The sequence below is a fragment of the Columba livia genome, chromosome 4 (genome assembly GCF_036013475.1).
Source record: "Columba livia isolate bColLiv1 breed racing homer chromosome 4, bColLiv1.pat.W.v2, whole genome shotgun sequence".
Classification (NCBI taxonomy): domain Eukaryota; kingdom Metazoa; phylum Chordata; class Aves; order Columbiformes; family Columbidae; genus Columba; species Columba livia.
Genome location: NC_088605.1, coordinates 43,098,383 through 43,116,841, shown reverse-complemented (window position 1 = coordinate 43,116,841; position 18,459 = coordinate 43,098,383). Strand labels below are relative to the sequence as shown.

The 18,459-nt window shown below is 34.5% G+C and overlaps 1 protein-coding gene across 5 annotated transcripts in view; it reads right to left on the bottom strand.

Moving 5' to 3' along the window:
- FSTL5 (follistatin like 5) overlaps window positions 1-18,459 on the bottom strand; it is a 307,998-nt gene that overhangs the window by 9,012 nt on the left and 280,527 nt on the right. For all 5 annotated transcript variants that reach the window (XM_065061431.1, XM_065061429.1, XM_065061430.1 and 2 more), the window contains one exon: window positions 18,280-18,404. In XM_065061431.1, the coding sequence (XP_064917503.1) occupies window positions 18,280-18,404 (125 nt within the window). The remainder of the gene's footprint in view (window positions 1-18,279; window positions 18,405-18,459) is intronic.

The following is an 18,459-nucleotide window of genomic DNA, read 5'->3' as shown; positions in this document are numbered from 1 at the left end:
CCCCAGCTCCCTCAGCCTCTCCTCATAGGTCTTATGTTCAAGTCCCTTCACCAGTCGTGTTGCTCTTCTCTGGACCCGCTCCAGCATTACGTGAATCCCTGGATGACTGTTTGAAATGTTAAAAATCTATGGTATACACAGAAAGTCAGAGATGTTCACATGGTCTCTTCTAACCTGTGAATATATGAATAAACAATTTTTTGGCTTTGTTCATAAAATCAAAATTGCTTCAGTACAGCAGATTTTAACCTCATACTACTCAGTCATTTCATGCTGAGATTTTGAGAAGCAGCAAAGTGTTTCAAATCTCATGACGTTAACTGTGATTCGACACAATACCTTAGCTCGTACAAATACACACAAAAAAAAGTAGTATGCAGAGAAGTCTGTCTTTCTGCAGGCCTGAGGTTTAGATGCCATTTTTAAATCCCCTGTACAGATTTTTTTTTTAAATCTTACACTTTTTCTGATCTTAATTAATTGTGAATTTCATAAGTGAGTTACAACTTATGCAACTATAACAGCTATAATTTCACTCAGGCAGAAAGATGTTCTGAGGCTGGGTTGGTTGTTCCTTTGAGGTTTGTTGATCTAAATGCAGAAGATCTTGGTGGATAGCTTGGAGGGACAGTGATGGGCTACTGACACCCGCTTCAGAACACCCACCTGCTTGCACACAGCAATGATCAGCTGCAAATAAATTTTACCCCACTACCCAATTGCTGCCTTCTAACCACCAGGTGAATCTGTCCATGCTTCCTTCCTGTTCAGTATTAAGAACCTTCTCAGTATACCAGTGTCAGATTATTAACTCTGCTTTCATTGCCAGGTTGGCCTTCATCTTTCTGATGAGAAGGCAAGAACAACTGTAAAAAATAGCACTTACCAAATTTGTCAGAAAACAGTATTGCAAGTCACTAAGGTTAAAGGCAGCTTTGGATTGCACGGATTAGTAGATTAAGGGACTTGAAAATGACGTATGTAAAAAAAGAGGGCGATTTACCAGAGCTGTAACAAAATGCTGTCCTCCAGTTGTGTCTACAGGCCCAGTGTAACAGGGACATTTCACAAAATTTATATTAGTAAAAAGAGTTTTGTTGGAGGTCTCAGTAAACCAAATCAGTGAGTGCACGGGCTGAACTTTCACTATTTTTTTTTTTTTTTCAATTTCAAGCTATTAAATCTGAGTAAAGAAGTCTGCACTACTGCTCTATGTTCCATGTATAGCAGAACTCAAGCCCCAAAGCTACCATAATCTTGTAATTTTTCAAAAGCACTTAGTTTACTAAAATGATTAAAAAAATACAGCCATTCATAATCATGTGATGAAATTGTGTCTGTTGCCTATGTACTATTAGCCTAGTTTTTATGACTAGGCTGTTGGAAAACAACAAGTGATACTTGAGAATACATTCACTTTTCCCAAATGATTTATAGAGAAATGGTGGTGTATTTAATGCAAAGTTTCCTCTCATAGAGATTGATATGCAGAAACTTCCCACTGTTCATTAATCCCTGATTAATATTTATGAGAATCTCAACCCTCCTGTCTCTTCTATGCAGTGAAATCCTGCACAATATCAGACAGCATATAAAGGCATTTGTTGGAGTGCATATTGGGATCCTGTAAAACTCAAGCCTGCAAGACATGAGACTAAATCGTCCCATTTGCAATAATGTGTTTTACAGCTAATGCAAGTGGGAATCTGTAGCCTGTGGGCATATGACTCCAATTGGAGTATATGCTAGAATCATGAAATCTGAGACTCTTTCTTTCTTCACTTACTCCATATGAATGAACAATAAAGATTTTATTCCAAGATTTTCAACCATACATTGTGACAAATAATTAAGAGAATAAAGAATAATAATGTTTAGCAACTCCATAGCACTTTCTTTATGAGTAGCATACTGGGTTAGGCTGGAATGGGCTTAATTTTTTTGTATTAGCCTGTATGGTGCTTTGTGATAACCCACAAGTGTTTTAGTTATTGCTGAGCAGTGTTTGCACAGCATCAAGGCCATCTCTGTTTCTCACTCTGCCCTTCCCACAAGTGGGCTGGGTGTGGGCAAGAGGTTGGGAGGTGATACAGCTGGGACAGCTGACCCTAATTGCCCAAAGGAATATTCCATGCCATGTGATATCATGTTCAACAACAAAACTCCTTCCAAAGTAGCCATTGCTCCTTCTTATGCCATGAAGCATGAATGTTAAACTCATATTTTAAAAGTTACTAATTTTGGAAATTTTACTGGCTATTATTGTTATATATCCACATTATCACTTTCTGTAAGTCTTACTCTCTCTTATCACATCCAATTTTCATGTTATTTTTCACAAAATTTCCAACACTTAAAGTTCCACTGTTTGTGACAGGTATAAAGGGTAAAAAAAATTCTCTTTTAACACAAATTGTGACATGGTATTCAACAGGTGACTTTCACTTATGAAAAAAGTGCAAGTGCAGACTATGTTACCACAACAAGACTTATGTATCTAGCTCTCTTTCACTGTCCAAATGCTTATTCCATCACTGTCCTTTAAGGTGGTGAGCTGCATTCAAACCAGATCCAATCCCTTTTTCTACTGTAGAAAAATAGTTCATTATATTTTTGAAAAAGTAATGGTGGTTTTACATAAAATTCCTGTCAAGTTCTTTATCAAGTCTGTACAGCCTAAGTAGCTTTGTCTATTGCATAGCACAATGGGAATATTTTGCTTTTGAGGAATGAGCAAGAACTCCCTCTTCCCCTTAAATATCTCACTGTTCTCATATGTCTGTTACACCGGCGTTCTTTCTATCCATGCCAAAAATGCTGTAAGTGTGATTTAACAATTTAAAATGTCTACAGCTTCCTGTTCTATTTTTGTGTGGGTTTGTTCCATAACAAGATGCTAGAGTTCAATAAATTTATTACAAACATATTGTAGAAATATCATTAGCAGAAAGTGTTATACATTGGTAACAGTAAATTAACTTGAAAAACAGAACCTTGACTGAAATATTTAGTGACTCACCCAGTTCTATGGAAGGCTTCCTGGTTACAAGATGTCACACTTGTGTGCATAACTCCCTATCTTCATCCCAGTAGTACCTAAGTAAGATTTATCCTATTTTCTAGTATCAGGGAAAGACTTAATGAGAAACTTAATGCCAGAAAGTCGGTAATTATTGTCTGAACTTCAGCAGTGCCACGTTTCAATATCCCTTTCCATACCTGGAAAGAGTTGACATTATTTTCAAATGAAAATTTGCAGCCATTACACAAGGAGGTTGTATATTGTCCAGTCTTCTCTGAAGGCAGTTGCTATAGCTGTAGGGCAAACACTCATCTTGTGAGTTGCTGTATTTCATAGTTCATGTAAAGCTGATTAAAACTGACAAGAATTCTGCTACCATTTTGTTACAACTATGTATAGGTGTGTAGCAAAACATCCATATGCGTCTAGGAATTCCTCTGTGTTCAGACCCTTCTTCTGTTATATGAATCCTACAGGACAGAGGGAGGGATAAGAAGGGAAAAACCCCACACTGATGCAGTGCCGAGACTGCATGAATTAGGACTCTGAGGCACCTGCAGTTTACTCACTCCCAGTCTGCCAAGTTTTAATAGAGGTTTGCATTATTTGATATAAAAAGTGCACACATTACTTATAAATATGCATACATGTATATGTGTATATATAGCATGTATAATATCTCAGTCTGCAGTTGAAATATAGAGAGAAAACTATATGCTAGGGCAATCCTCCTTTGACCATTTTTTCTTCTAGTACCCAAAGTGGATGAGTAAAAATCATTTTTGCCTCATATATTCTGGGCTTCAGTCCTAATGCTCCAAATGTTTTCACTGCTACTCTCTGCACAACCCTGTATCCTCCAAATTTGCCTATGAGGAGCCCACTGATGCTTTTACAGGTCAAATGGTAAGATCCTTGAAAGTGATGACCTCTCCTTTTCTCTCAAGTGAAAAACATGTTTTCTCCCCTTAGGATTAAACATAAATATTTTCATGTCACAGTTGATGAACTGGGTAGTTGAATGCTCATATTTCACTGTCACTTATCATTTAGAATAGCAGTGCTAGATCTCCTTTCCTGCAGGCACCTACATTTCTATGCATAACTGCGCATGTCTGCACATGAGTTAAACACCTAAGCTGGTATTTTTGCCACTAGACATCTAGTCCACACAGTCAGAGTCTAGAGAATTTAGGATGACCAGTGCCAGAGCCCTGCAGGGCATGAGTAAAATTGCCTTCTAGACTCCACTATCTCTATAGACTAGATCTCCATTAACTATAGCTGAAGATAGGCAGTTTACACGCACAGATGCACCGCATTTTCACACCAAAATCTAGGTGCCTACAATGTGAACCTTGCACTCACCATAAGCACCCTAATCAGAATAAAAGCATAATATCCAAAACCAGTCTTACAAACATTCGCACAGATTTGGAAAACTGAAGGTGAGATGACTAAAACTATAACATGATGTAAGGGCTACAATTATGCTTGAAATGCGATTGTCTATTTCTCCAAGCCATTATAATCAGGTCAGGTATCACAGAGCTGTAGAGGTTATTTAAGCTGTCCTTTATGGTCAGAAATTAAAATGGCTACTTAGAGCAGCAGCTAGCACTGCTACAGGTGCCTGGATCGAGTGAAGAATGTTCTATGAGTCTCTAGGCAAAACAGAGCTAAAACCAGAAAGAATATTCCTCCCAGAATTTTACAAGATCTCTGAAGCTGGTCATCACAGGTCTCAAAGGACAGCTTTAACAGAAAACCATGAATTCACTTTGCTTTCCACAGAAAGAGTATTTTTCCAACCAAAATGATCAACTTCAATATCTTCTCAAGGCTAGTCATCAAAAAGACAAATAAGAGCTCTTCAGTCTGCTTTCATTTTTATCTTCTTAGAGTTTTCAGAGCTCTAAGCATTGCATGCAAATCTTACAAATGAATTTTCCAAAAGCAACTTTATCACTGTATCTCAGTGAACTATATTTTCATGTCACTACTGAAGTATTTGACATAGTCTGTTAGAACTAACACCATAGCCTACTGCAAAACATCAAGATGGAAACACATCATATGACTTTTAGTATCACTCATTCAAACATTGTATTGCAAATTATAATAAATCTATTTCTTGTAGTACTAAATATAACAGAATGTGACTAGTGATCATATCCACTGATTTTAAGTGCTTAGAAAATTTCCTGTTTTTAAAAGATTAATTTCAAAACTATTTCTGTTTGTGCAAACAGGAACTATGAAAACTGTGCAAGGGAATGGGATGCCACGTATGTTACACTATTTTTCACATTCTAGAGAACAGATCCTGGGTGGACAACACAAGAAGAAATTCAACAGAGTTTATTTTAATTTGCTGTATTTGAAAATCTTCAGTTCATCCCATAATAATACTGCATCTCTAGTAGTTTTTCAGATTGAGGGACAATACTGAGACCTGTAGCTATAAAAATTACTGAAGATGCAATTTTATTTTGATGGGAAGTTCTAGTCAAGTAAAATATGGATTAATAATGGACTAGATATTCCATACCAAGTTCCAAGACATGTGAATTCTGACACTGCATCTTCAAAATTGTTTTTGCAAGGTATCATTATTTTCCACCCTTCAGACAGAGCAAGCTAGTTTGCATCTCATATGCACAAAGAATAGCCAAACAAGATTCTAGTGTGGAGCTGCCAAGAAGTGGTACATTATCAACCTGGCTTCCTGAATGTTATTTTCTTCCTTTAGACAAGCCATATATACTACTTAGTAGTGCAACTGCATTTGTTATAAAAGAGGAAATATCAGATCAACAGAATAGAAGATGGTAATGATGTAAAAAGTGATGTCCTCTTTTTATTTTGCTTCTAGCCCCATACCCACAGATTACCCTTACGAAGTTAATAGACATTTTTTTTAAAGAGATATCTGAAATATCAGGAAAATTATGTTCTCAAAACAGAAAGCTAATAAAAGAGAATTAAATGATCTACAATCAAAATTATCTGTACAAGAAGCAAACTTCAGCACCGTTTTACAAAAGAGTTTTTTAACCTGTATAACTTGATTCAAGGAAATAATAATAAACATTATCTACTATACCCTGAGAGAATAACATTGTGTTTAAAGCCACTCAACACTCTACACATTAGGGACCATTTTTTCAAAACTTATGCAAAAAAATCAACCAAGGAAGATAAAGCTCCATTACTACAAAGTCTGATCAAATCTGCTGACCAAATGTTTTCTGGGACTCAAAGTAAATGATATTAACAGCCCATGAACAGATTGTTAGAGGATCAAGGTAGACCCTGATCCTATAAAAACTTCTAGTCTGGCAACATGGGAAGGTATTACCATTTAAATAAAATTCTAAAATAGAGGTGTGCTATATTGCTTCTTTTTTTTTTTTTTTCCCTGATTAAATGAAGTTATTCACAGTAGCTCTGGAGAATCAAATATTAACAACTAAGGAAAAGAAAATGGAAATTTTGTCTAAGAATTGTTTTCTTAGCTGTAAGGCTCAACTGTCTTCACTGGTCCTTTGAGATTTTGCCACCAGCAGAGGGAAAAAAAAAATGCACTTTTCCCCACTAAGATTTTCTAATAGCTTAACATAAAACACTGGCAACCATTACTTCCTATTTACATTGATTTATTTTACTTCAAACACCTTGCATTTGTACCATTTAAATCATCACACAGTTCATTTTCCTTACTTAAGTAATTTTAAAATACACCATTTATTTTTATTGTCATTTTCTATTACAATTACTGTAGTATATTGCACAAATAAAATATTTACCTCTAGATAAGAAAAACCTACACTTTTTGCTTTGGAACTGTTTCTGATTTCACAACCCATCAGCATTGCAAGGGCATACCACTCTTCCCTTCAGGACTTAGGAAAATTATTGTTGCCTAGAATAGTTCATTTCTGGCAGGTTGCTGAAGAAAGACCTTTCTTTAATTTCTGCAGTTCAGAAATGGTTGTTTGGTGATAACAAAAGGCGAAGTGGATTTTGCCCAATAGCTATTGCTCATCAGCACAAGTGGTGCCTTTCTTTTGGGTACTATAACAGTCTTTGACCTTTGAAGTCTGTTTCCCTAATTTTGTTCCTGATACTCTTTACAACATTAAGAACACATGCTTAATATTTTTGTTTTGCATCAGAAAAAGATTTTTCCTCCTTTCTTGGTATATAAATATAACAGCACTAAGCACAAACCATCCTCTAACTGAGGACATATTTAAATCTTGAGAAATATCTTGATATATCTCTATTTTTGTGAGTGTTTCGGCATGTGAACATATATACTCACAAGCATCTGTAAAAGATTTTTGTGCTCTTCACCAATTTTATTTACCTACTTGTTGCAATTTCTGTAAATGAAATATTTAAAAATGCCACCTAAAAAAAGAGAGAAATAACAGTTGCAACAGTAACGTGTGACTGTGATAACATACCTCAGAAATACTAACATAATATTCCTAAGAATTAGGAATGGGGAAAAAAATGGTCAAAAAAGAACATTAAAATACACAGAACAGAAGGTTGTGGGTTCACTCTTATGGAAAATTACTAATTTTTGTGTAAAACAAAATAATCACTATCAGTTGTTAGATAAATAAAAAGGTTGGTCTGATGAAGAACAGAATTTGATGGCAAATCTTATTTTCTAAAAGTATTGACTACTTTGTTATACTCTGGCTTGAGAAGAAGTTCTGGACTTTGAAAACTTCAGGTTTTTAAGTTCTTACAGACTTGCACACTAAATATCTCATCTGTAACTTCCCAATTATTAAAAGAAGGAAAACATTGTCTATACAATAATGGGAATTATCTGAAATTTATAAATCGTGGGAGAAAAGAGGAAAATTAATACAGAGATAAAACTTGTTTTCAATGAAAATCAATACTATTTTTATTTTTAATTGTAGATGAGGATTTACAAATACTTTTTTAGGATGAAAAATGGATGCCAGCAGGGATCTAATACATCAGAAGTCGTAAACGCTTCACAGGTTTACTTGATAATATTGTTACAAAGAAATATAGATCTTCATAGATTAATTCAGAAAGGAACTTAATATTCAATCGTAAGATCTATGAAACTAACTTTTTTAGATCTATGGGAGTACATTCTTTTAGTAACGATAAACTTCCTGATTAGATCCTAAAATGTAGTGAAAAAGAAGGATGGATATAGCAAGGGCTGAAGGGGAAAGGAAATCCCACAAAAGTCTTGCTCTGCTTCACAGAGGTGGTAACAACTGCTGAACATCACCTGAGAGGCATGACTGAGAGGGAAATGATCCTTATAGTAAATATTCCAAGATTTCAGAGACTGATATTCACATATTTGTTTTGGAAGCACTGAAGATCTTTTTTTTAGTAATGCTTTGTACATACCTCATAGAAGTGAACATGTTTTCTCTATTTCCACTCTCACTAAGAGAATTCAGTGTAGAGAGAATTAAGTTGGATGACTGAGACTCCACTATCAGTGATGGCCAAACATACTAAAATTATTCTTTCCTTCTCGCTTTCTTTTCCTCTCTCAGTATATACTGATCATTACTTGGAAAAATAAGGATACCAAGAACTTCAAGACAGCCATGGGAAGAAATATCATTTCTACAAGGGCTTGAAGGAAGCCTGACTAGTGCTATCTTCTTAGAAGAAATGGATCTCTTCAAATCAAATGTTGTGCTCAGACCATGAATTTGAATAGAAAAAAACCTTCCATTCCTAGACAATAAGCGACAGACACTAGAATGAATAAGTAATTTTTGAGTAGTAGTAAGCTTTCAGTAATGGACAAAAATGGAAGGATAATTTCTGAGTTTATCCCACATCATATTTAATCAGATTAGCTCTAGACTCAAACAAATGAGCGCCACAAATTTAATGCTGCTGAGCCAAAGTGAATGACATTGTAAGTACCATCAACAAAATCCTCATTATTATTGTGATAGTTTTCACTCAGGCAAAAAATACACAAGTGATGCAATCTTTGAAACCTTACTTGTGAGAGACACTTTATGTAAGTTGTCTTCTGCAACTCAGCTAGATAAATCATGTAAGTGCTTACAAAAGAAACCTAAAAATTTTTTAAGTAAAGTCTCATATTGATAACAAAAATTGTATACTAGCTGAAACCCTTCAAAAATTTTATTATTATTCATGAATTCTATTTCTTTTTTGTTGTTGTTGTTCTTTTTTTAGAAATTTTATTTTATTACTATTTCATTTTAAGATTTTACTTGTAGAGCATTTAAGTCATACATCACTAGGGATCCAGAGGAAAGAAATGGGCTGTCATCACAAATTCATATTGAAGAATATCTTCAAATGACCCATGTGTAAAGAACAACTGGGAAAATTTCCCCATAGCTGTCCAGATACTGGTGTCTTTTCAGTCATTTTTTGTAGATCTTGCTGGAAGACTTGACTCATTTTAACATGTCAGGACCCAGGACTTCTGACTCACATTTTGTGTACATTTGCACAGGACAGGGATAAATCCTGAATTTTCAGTGTACCTGTGATGCAGGAGTCTATGAGTTGTCTTGAAGGTTCTCTTGTGGAACTTGCAACATGTGTATGTACACTTTTTAATTATTACAAATTGTTGCCTAATGATTAGAGTGTTCACAAGAAAACAATCCAATAAATTTTAAGACAAAGCACCTTAATTTCTAGATTTTTAGAATCCAGGAATGTATGAAACTGCTTGCATTATATCATAAAGGAACTTATCCTCAGCAAAAGTTTATTTGTAACGTTAACAGCTAAAGCGTTTTTCTTTCCTGTACCTTCTAGGGAAGGAGAGCTGGCAATTTAATAAATAGAAAAAAATTCATTTCATTTTTAAAGCAATAAAAGTCAAAGAGAGGGCTAGCTACACACACGAAGTGAACAAATGACATTCCTAAAGATGGTCCTAAATGTCAGTGCAAGGTAGGATAGGATTAAAAAGATCTGACACTCCAGAAAATGAGGTAACATTAAGGTGGGCAGATGTCATATGGAATGCACAGCCAAATTTATCTATGCCAAAAGAAGTAGTTCAGCACTAGTAGAAAATGAACAATGAGGTGGAGGTAAGGACTACAAAGGTGATAAATTACCTATGTCAAAACAGTGTCAAAAGATCTTTTTCTTCCTTTAAAAAAATGAAGTTCATATACTGTTGTAGCTGGGGATATGCGAATATACAAAAGAACATATACTGAACTTTAACACAATTCTTTTTTCTGGTTGTTTTGTTTTTGTTTTGTTTTGTTTTTACTAGTGACCCAAATTAAGAAAATGCTAGGCTGAACCCAAAAAATATTTTTTGTTTGTAAAAAATATGATAAAATAAGGGGTTAGGCACATAAAAACACGAGAGATGACACTTGTGTTGAAAATGTATTATTATAAAAGAAAAAAAGAACAAAAAAAACACACAAACAAAAACAAAACAAAAAAAGAAACCAAAACCCCACCAACAACAAACAGACACATCATACCAAGTTGCTATGTTCTAATTTTTAGATAATACAGGGGAGTGAGGGTTGGTAGTGGTGGCTCTGTTAAGATAGAAGTTTGGATATTTTATCCACAAGAAAATGTTGCTAACAGACAGTTAGGAACCCATTAAAGGAATACAGAAGATACAGTCTATCCCTGTAGTTTTGGAAATTTCCTTAAATTCTTTGATTCATGTGATCACAGAAGCATCTCAGCTTTACCAAAAATTAAAAGATAAATTTGTAACGTAACATCTAATAAGAAAGCTTAAATGTAAAGAGTAAAAATCTATTCTAAATGCTTAAAAATAGAAATCTACAAATGAAGATTTCCAAACCAATTTTCACTATTCCAGGGTCACAGATTTAACACACAGCATCATTGTAGCTGCTATCAAGGAAATTAACTCCAGCCAAACCAGACCCAGCACAATTTTTTTTAAATAATTGTGGTCTCGTAGTTTGTTAGCAAACATACAGAAAAAATGATTAATTACATAATTTTAAGACTGTTACAAAACTAATAGATGAATCTTTATACTTTGGTTTATTTGGAAAACCAATGAGTAATTAAGATAGCACTAAGATAATTTCTAATCACTGGCTACAACAAATTATGTGCCATAATTGCAGGGTTTAGTTTCTTCTTAGAGTTGATTACATTTTTATACATTTAATTGTGTCATGTCTTTTCACATACTGATACACACTGAATTTGAAAAGCAGATACGTACTAGGAGACAGGTACAAAAGTTATTTATTTATAATAATGGTTGATTAGGCCACTTCAGAGAGACAAATCATATTACCCTAAAGGCAAATATTCTCGTAACGACTTCTGAAGACACGAAAGGGAAAAAACTTACAGTGTAAAAAACATATATAGTTTAAGAAAACTCCCCTTTGCTTCAGTAGAGTCAACTAGATTTACACGAGTTTCTGGCCGTTTCCTGAGCTAATGGAGAAAGACAAGTAGAACATAAGGAATTTTACTTTTCTAATGCTATGGTTTTATAGTGGTAGAAAGGCTGGCTGCTACCCCATGTTTTAGGCAACATTTGAAGGGAATTTTCATTTCTAAATGGCCACAGTGAAGTGGAAATGCTTTTGACTTTTTTTTTTTTTTTTTCTGTTGACAGTTGACATTTTCAGTTAGAGAGCTTTGTCAAGTTTTACTCAAGTTACGTGAGAGGAAAAGATCTGGATCATGAGTTGAATAAATTGGTCAAGCAGCATTTGTATTGTATTGTCAGCTGACACGGGAAGAAACCACGAAGGATAACTAATTCCAGAAACAAGATAGTTTTCAAAACTGATTTCTTATATATATGTGTGTATGCGTGCATACGTACATATACATTGCATCAGAAACAATTACAGTTTTCAGTGCATTGTAAAGAATATTTTTATTTTAGCTAAATTTAAATGTGCAATTAAGTATTAATTCTATTTCATAACACTGAGCTGAAAATGAACTTTAAAATTCAAAATATTTTCTCTGTGAATTCCAAAATTATCTGGATTAAAAGATGTTATATACACCTCAGAACATCAGGTCTTTGCCAGATTTCAGTGACAGCAAATCTTAACTGTATTTGTGGAATGCTGGCAGTTACTTCATAATTTCTTTAGGTGCTTTTCTGCAGACACAGTTGGGAATCATTACTGCCTAGTACATTTTAAAGCCTAAAAACACAGGTCATTTTGAGTTAGAGTATAAGAGTGGAGCTGAAGGAGGATACAGATGAAGCATCACTATAGACACATAGCATATTTTGTATGTATGTAAATGATTGGGAGTTTCCTAGTTTGAAGACATGTTGTGGTTACATTTATATAGTCTTAGGTTTTTGGGTGGGGACATGTAAACAGAGGAGGAATGAAGTGAAGAATATAGGTCTGATACACTAAAGAGTACCTGCATATTTTCTAGAGAGGCACTTATTTCAACAGTACTTGCTGCTGCTAGTGGTGGTAGTTGAACAAAGTAAGGTTCAGAGCATTTAAACTGTCTGAACTGAATCTCTCTGTCTTTCATTCTTCATATTCCCTCTGGAAGAAATATGCTGTAAAATTCACTAGTTAAAGAAAAAAAAAAAATCAGAAAAAGACTTTCTACTGTTTCCCCTCCGTCTTTCCCAGAAATTCCTATGAGATTATTTTTCAAAAGCAACATATTTATGTACCACAAGGGTCCTTCTTTTGGGAGGCAAATACACAAAGAAGAGTGACTACAAGGTTTCCATTTAGCACTACTCTCACAAAGACACAGTTTACAGAGTGGGACACTACAGACTGAACCTCTAATCCAGATGGACCTCCTTTGTGTGCTGATAGATTCCACAATCACCATCAGAAATTGCAGTTACTTTCTAGATCTTCTCTGCTTGCCCTGGAACTACTGTGCTTCATTCTCCAATTTCTCAAGCTTTCAAATTCTTTCCCCTCTAGCACTATATATGTCTATAGCTTGATGACTAAGAAATGTTTCATACATTCCACTTCCTTAATGTGCCTTGTCAATTAAATTTGTAAAATATTAAATTACCCCTTATGTTTGAGCTAGATAATATTGTTTACATGAAAAATTCAACCTCAAAATTAATTCTACCTTTTCTGTTGACGCTTTGTCTACAGTTGACTTATCATTTGACACTTTGATTGTTTGATTTGTAAACCACTGAACAGAAAGTTCTTTCTGATTATGTAGGAATTTGGAAGCAAAATAATATTTTCTGTTTGCTTATTTGCACAGAAATACTGAAAATGCTCTCACAGTCCTTCAGCTACTTCACACCTCTGTAGGGGCTTAAACTCTGGAATGAAGTGTGAATTTACTGAATCACCACTCCACATGGGTTTTAATTAAGAAGGTTCACGGGAATGCATTGGCAGCACATTTCAATTACCTCAAAGAAAATCTTAGATTTTGGACTGTTTCGTGCAAATGAATAAGTGTGATTTTAGAAAGACTGCTTCCCCTATTACCATGCACAACAGAGAAATAAAAAAGATTAAAAAACCTCAAACTGAGACTACTTTAACAGTATTCAGATCCTGAGCCATCTCACTAGCAAGTTGATTGCTCATTCTTCCACTTGTTAGGTCAGGTAACTACACGACATTTAAAGTTCTTGCTAAAAGATTAAAACATCCAAGAAGTTAGAGTTACTCCATTACAGTGAGTTCATTTAATATTGCTTTTGAAACATTTTACAGCAGTGTAATGATAGACCTTAATTTATTCCAATTATCTTTTGTTCACTTCAATTTACGAACAGTGGAGCTGAAATAATCTGCCCTTTTGCTCCTTAGGCTTCCAAGAATGTATTTTCATGAGTATCGTACAAGTCATCTTTTTGCAGCTATCACACATACTAATTGCAACGTCTATTTTATGATAAAGAATGGTATTTAGCAGATAATTAAGGAGAAGATCATTGCTTGCTCTGAACTGCTTTGGCACAAAAAATAGTTCACTGAATAAAATTTTCTTCTCAGGAAATATATAAGGCCAAATGTTGAAAATATATATACACAGTTCCTAAAAGGTGCATCTACAAAATTAATAGGCTTTGTATACATTTGCCTGAGTAGCAACTGAAAAAACAACCTTGGGATTTGTAGCATTTATTACAGATGAATAGATCTCATACTTTCTACTTTTGTGGCCCCAGTGTCTGCTAACTTTTCAACACAACTGAAGGGAGAGGGAAATTTTGTTTTTCAAGTTGTGTGCACTGAAAACATGGGCATGATGGTGTGAATGAAAACAATGCTTTACCTTCATTCATTCTCTTGGTATAATTCAACAGATATTGGCAGCAAGTGCACATGTCAGACGTAAAACAAAGCCCGTGATGAAGTCAGGACAGGCTTTTTTCAAGATATGCAAGATGAACATATAATTTCTTCCCTTTGCAATCTTCTGACTTTGAACAGCAAGCCTGGGCAAACTTCTCTAAGGGTTCTTTCTGTTCATAATTATTAGTGTTTTGTGCCACAGCCTCTTTTTCATTACTAAGAATTTCTGTGCATTGCACTACAACGAGCTGGCACAGAAAACTCATGAAAAGCCACAGGAAACTGACTTTCTCTGAGCTCTAAGCTTCCGTCTTACAAGTTTTGTGAGAAAAAGAAGGAATTTTATTTCAATCATGAAGGAATGCTTAAAGGCATGAGACCATCCCTCCCTTAGAGTCAGCAGGTGAACTAGTCTTGTCTCAAAACCACATAGAAGTTCTAGAATTACGTCACATACATTTTTAGAGCTTTATCATGGGGTGCCAATCTGATCTTCCTGCAGCTGAGGGCCTCTATGTACAAACAGGGATTTGCTATCTGGAAACATCATTGGAGTGCTGTACAAATTATTAGGAGAGAATAAGCGGACTTTTACTAAAACTAATATATTAATATATTGTCTTTAAAAATTTTTTTCCTAATAGATATATTTCTAAATCGTTAGCAGTTACACCAACATTACAACTGAAACATTCCTTTGTTTCTAGTGGTGTTTAGCTGCACCAAACTACTTCTCCTTCATCTCAGCAGTGGAAGGAAGGAGTTCTTCTGGAACATAAAAGAGGAAGACACCTCACCACACTCCCAGAACTAGCCGATGTGTGTGTGACAGGTGTGTGACTGCACACCTGTCACATTTCTCACACAAAAACAACAAATCTTCTTTTCTTGTCCTCTTCTGTATACACATCAACTATCCACCAACTATAAAAGAGGGTTTAAAAATAACAGAATTAGTCCATTCTTCCTCCACTTATTTTGGCTCATGTCTACTTTGTTTGCTTATCTGCTGCTTTGAAGGTTCATCATGGTTGTACAGAGCATGAATGTTATCCTGGCTGGTCTTCAAACCAAAAAGTTATTTGCCCTGATTCCTGATGTCCTGTGTGTACAACCAAACATTGCCTCAGTAGGCAAAGTCTGGGAAAAGTTGTGTTTGTTTTTTTTTTTTTTCTTGGCATCAGTTACTGTTTACCTCAGACTAAAATTTTATTACATATTCAAATGTCTGATCTGGTGGAAGCTTGTCCTAAATTATCTGCTCACCAGATTTTTGCTATTTGCTTAATACAGTTAATTTAAAACCTTTCCTAACACACTGCTCACATCGTTAATTTTTACTTAAACAAAAAAAAAACAAAGTACTTGAAGGCCAGACATTTTATATAAAGCAAATTCTTTAATGACTAACTTCACATAAATAGCTCTTGAAAGAATACATAAAAATTAAAAATACAGTATTTGTCTACCTAGTGTGTGTGTTTCTTTTTCTTTTCTAGAAAAGGAACTCAGAATTCAATAGCATTTCAGAAAACTAAAATAAGATTCTTTGCGTTTCAAGTAAGCTCATAAGCAGGTAAAGACAAATAATTGCTGCTAAACTCATTTTGTTTGATAAAATCCGAAAATCTGCAGGTTTAGCATTGGAAAAATTACTGCAGGGTTTTTGTCAGACTTCAGAAATTTTCTTTTGGCATGTGAATATAAAAACAAGAAAAAAAAAAGTCACAAGAAAATTATACTAAGCCTCAATTGATGTATATGTTTATTTTATCTCTGCAGTCACTTGTCCAATTTTATTCTTTCACTGTTCAATTGGATTTCATATTCCTTTTTTATGTATGTGCATTTTCTTGTATTCTTTAATTCTCTTTTCTCCTAAGTTGCACATAGGACAGGTGAAATGACTCATCAGTTGAAGATCGCTGTGACTCACCCTGCAAAGCAGAAAGCACCTACTTGACCTATTTAGCCAAAATATCAACTTAAAATGGTTTGAGTTAGGTAAGTTCCTCACTAGCTTTGGACTGCACCCATTTCTCTTCCCAATCCTGGATCCCCTCCTTGTACAATGTTTATCCTTATTCATCTTTTTCTTTTCTTATTTACATGTAAATTAATGTATCCAAATGTCAATTCTGTTGGGGTAGAACCTCTAGTACTTGATAGTTTATGAAGCAGTAACTTTTGCTCTCTCAAGGCAAATTTGTTCCAAACATTGCGGAATTATTTAATGCTTTTCTAAGGCTGAGCATTGGGACCGCACATTACTTCAGGGACACAATGTGCATTTATCTACTCGATTCAAGAAATGTGGCAGTAATGGTAGGTAGAGTCAATTTACTATTCAGCTATATTAATTTACACATTCCTTTTTAAATTGCATATGGCTGATTGCTAATTTACTTGTTAGTTAAGAGCTTTGTAGAAATTTTATAAAATTATCTTTCATCAACAATTTCTTTTAGAGAAGCCAAATGTTTTTTGGTAAAGAAGACCAGATACATAACAGGCACATAGAGAGTAAATTCTAGAATAAATTGCAAAATCATCCTAAATTGCATGTTTTCAGGTTTAAAAGACTAACACTCACTACAATCAGAAATTATCTCTTTTTTTAACAGAGATGCATATTTATAAATGTGACTTGAGATTTTAGCTAAAAGTGAATTATGATGTTTCATAATTGTAGGACATTTAAGATCATCCTAATGAAAGCATTTCTATGGAAACTTGAATTTAGAAAAGGAGAATAAACAACTGAGTTAATTATTTGCAGAGGTGTTTTGAACTTTTGAGCTGAAATAGGTCTGTGTCACCTTGCAAAGAACCTAACAGTCTTACACATTAGAAACACTAATACATAGTAATGCAATACTCAGATGCAGAAGTCCTAAACTGCAGAGTCTTTCAGTCCCTACAGGTACAAATGTTACAGAAAATACGAAAAGAAAATGATATTTCACATTTCTACTAATGTATTTTGAGGAAGAAAGAGATTTTAATTTAAGAGGCCTTGGGGAAATCTTATAAAGATTTCTGCTTTACTCCTCTTTTAAGAGTTGCCCTCTTATTCTCACACTCTCTTTCTATGTGCCACATCCTTTAAAATCCAATCGGTCACTTTGTTCCATTCTTCCATACTTAGAGTATTTCTATCACAGCCAGAACTTGTCTGTTCTTTGGACAAACACGAAGACAATCCTATGTTCACTGAGAGAAAAAAATAAGGTCCCAGGAATTTACAGTGTTTCCTGGCATGCATTACAACATGAACCCTTTTAACACCATATATTCAGCACCCATGAAACATGATCAATTTTATTCACGTGTCTAAACGGAGTTCATGGCATATAGTCTGTCAGGGTTTGTTTTAAAAGCAGAGAGCCTGATGAAAAAAATGGTAGAAAGAACTGAGTAAGAAGGAGAAGCTAGTTCATAAAGAGTTATGTCATATCGCAATTCCTGTTAAAACTCCAAAAGTGCTTTTTTCTGGTCTGTTAATCAAGAGAATAACTCCAATAAAACATACATCTAATACAACATGGCAAATACTATATATAGCAACTGCTATTATTTACAAATTAAGATTTATGATACTAAGTTAGGAATAATCTTAATATTACAGTTATAAATTCCTCAAGAAAACCCCAGATGATATTACATCTCAATTTTAGTATGTAGAGCAGTGGAACTTTTGAACATTTGGTGAGATGAGGAAGAAAAACTCTAATAATAAAAAATTCCGATATCTACCTTGTTTTCAATAAAACTCAAACACACATTTAGTTTGCTTATGAAGAAGTGTGTTCCAAAGCAATACTGAAGTAGGTTGTATGGTCTCAGATTTTCAAGGTTTTTAAATTATATTTTCTTTGGAGACAATGTAATAATTCAATTGGAGTTAATTATAATTCAGCTAAAACTTACCTAATATGGGTAATGATGAGGGTTGTAGTTGGAATGAAGAAGTCATCCACTCTGTCAAATTGCTTTCCCACTGGCTGAGTATGGATTGTGTGATGAGAAACACTCCCACTGGCTTGTGTTATCACCTACATAAAATAACACCATTATACACTCAAGAAATACTCTTTCAAAATTTATTCT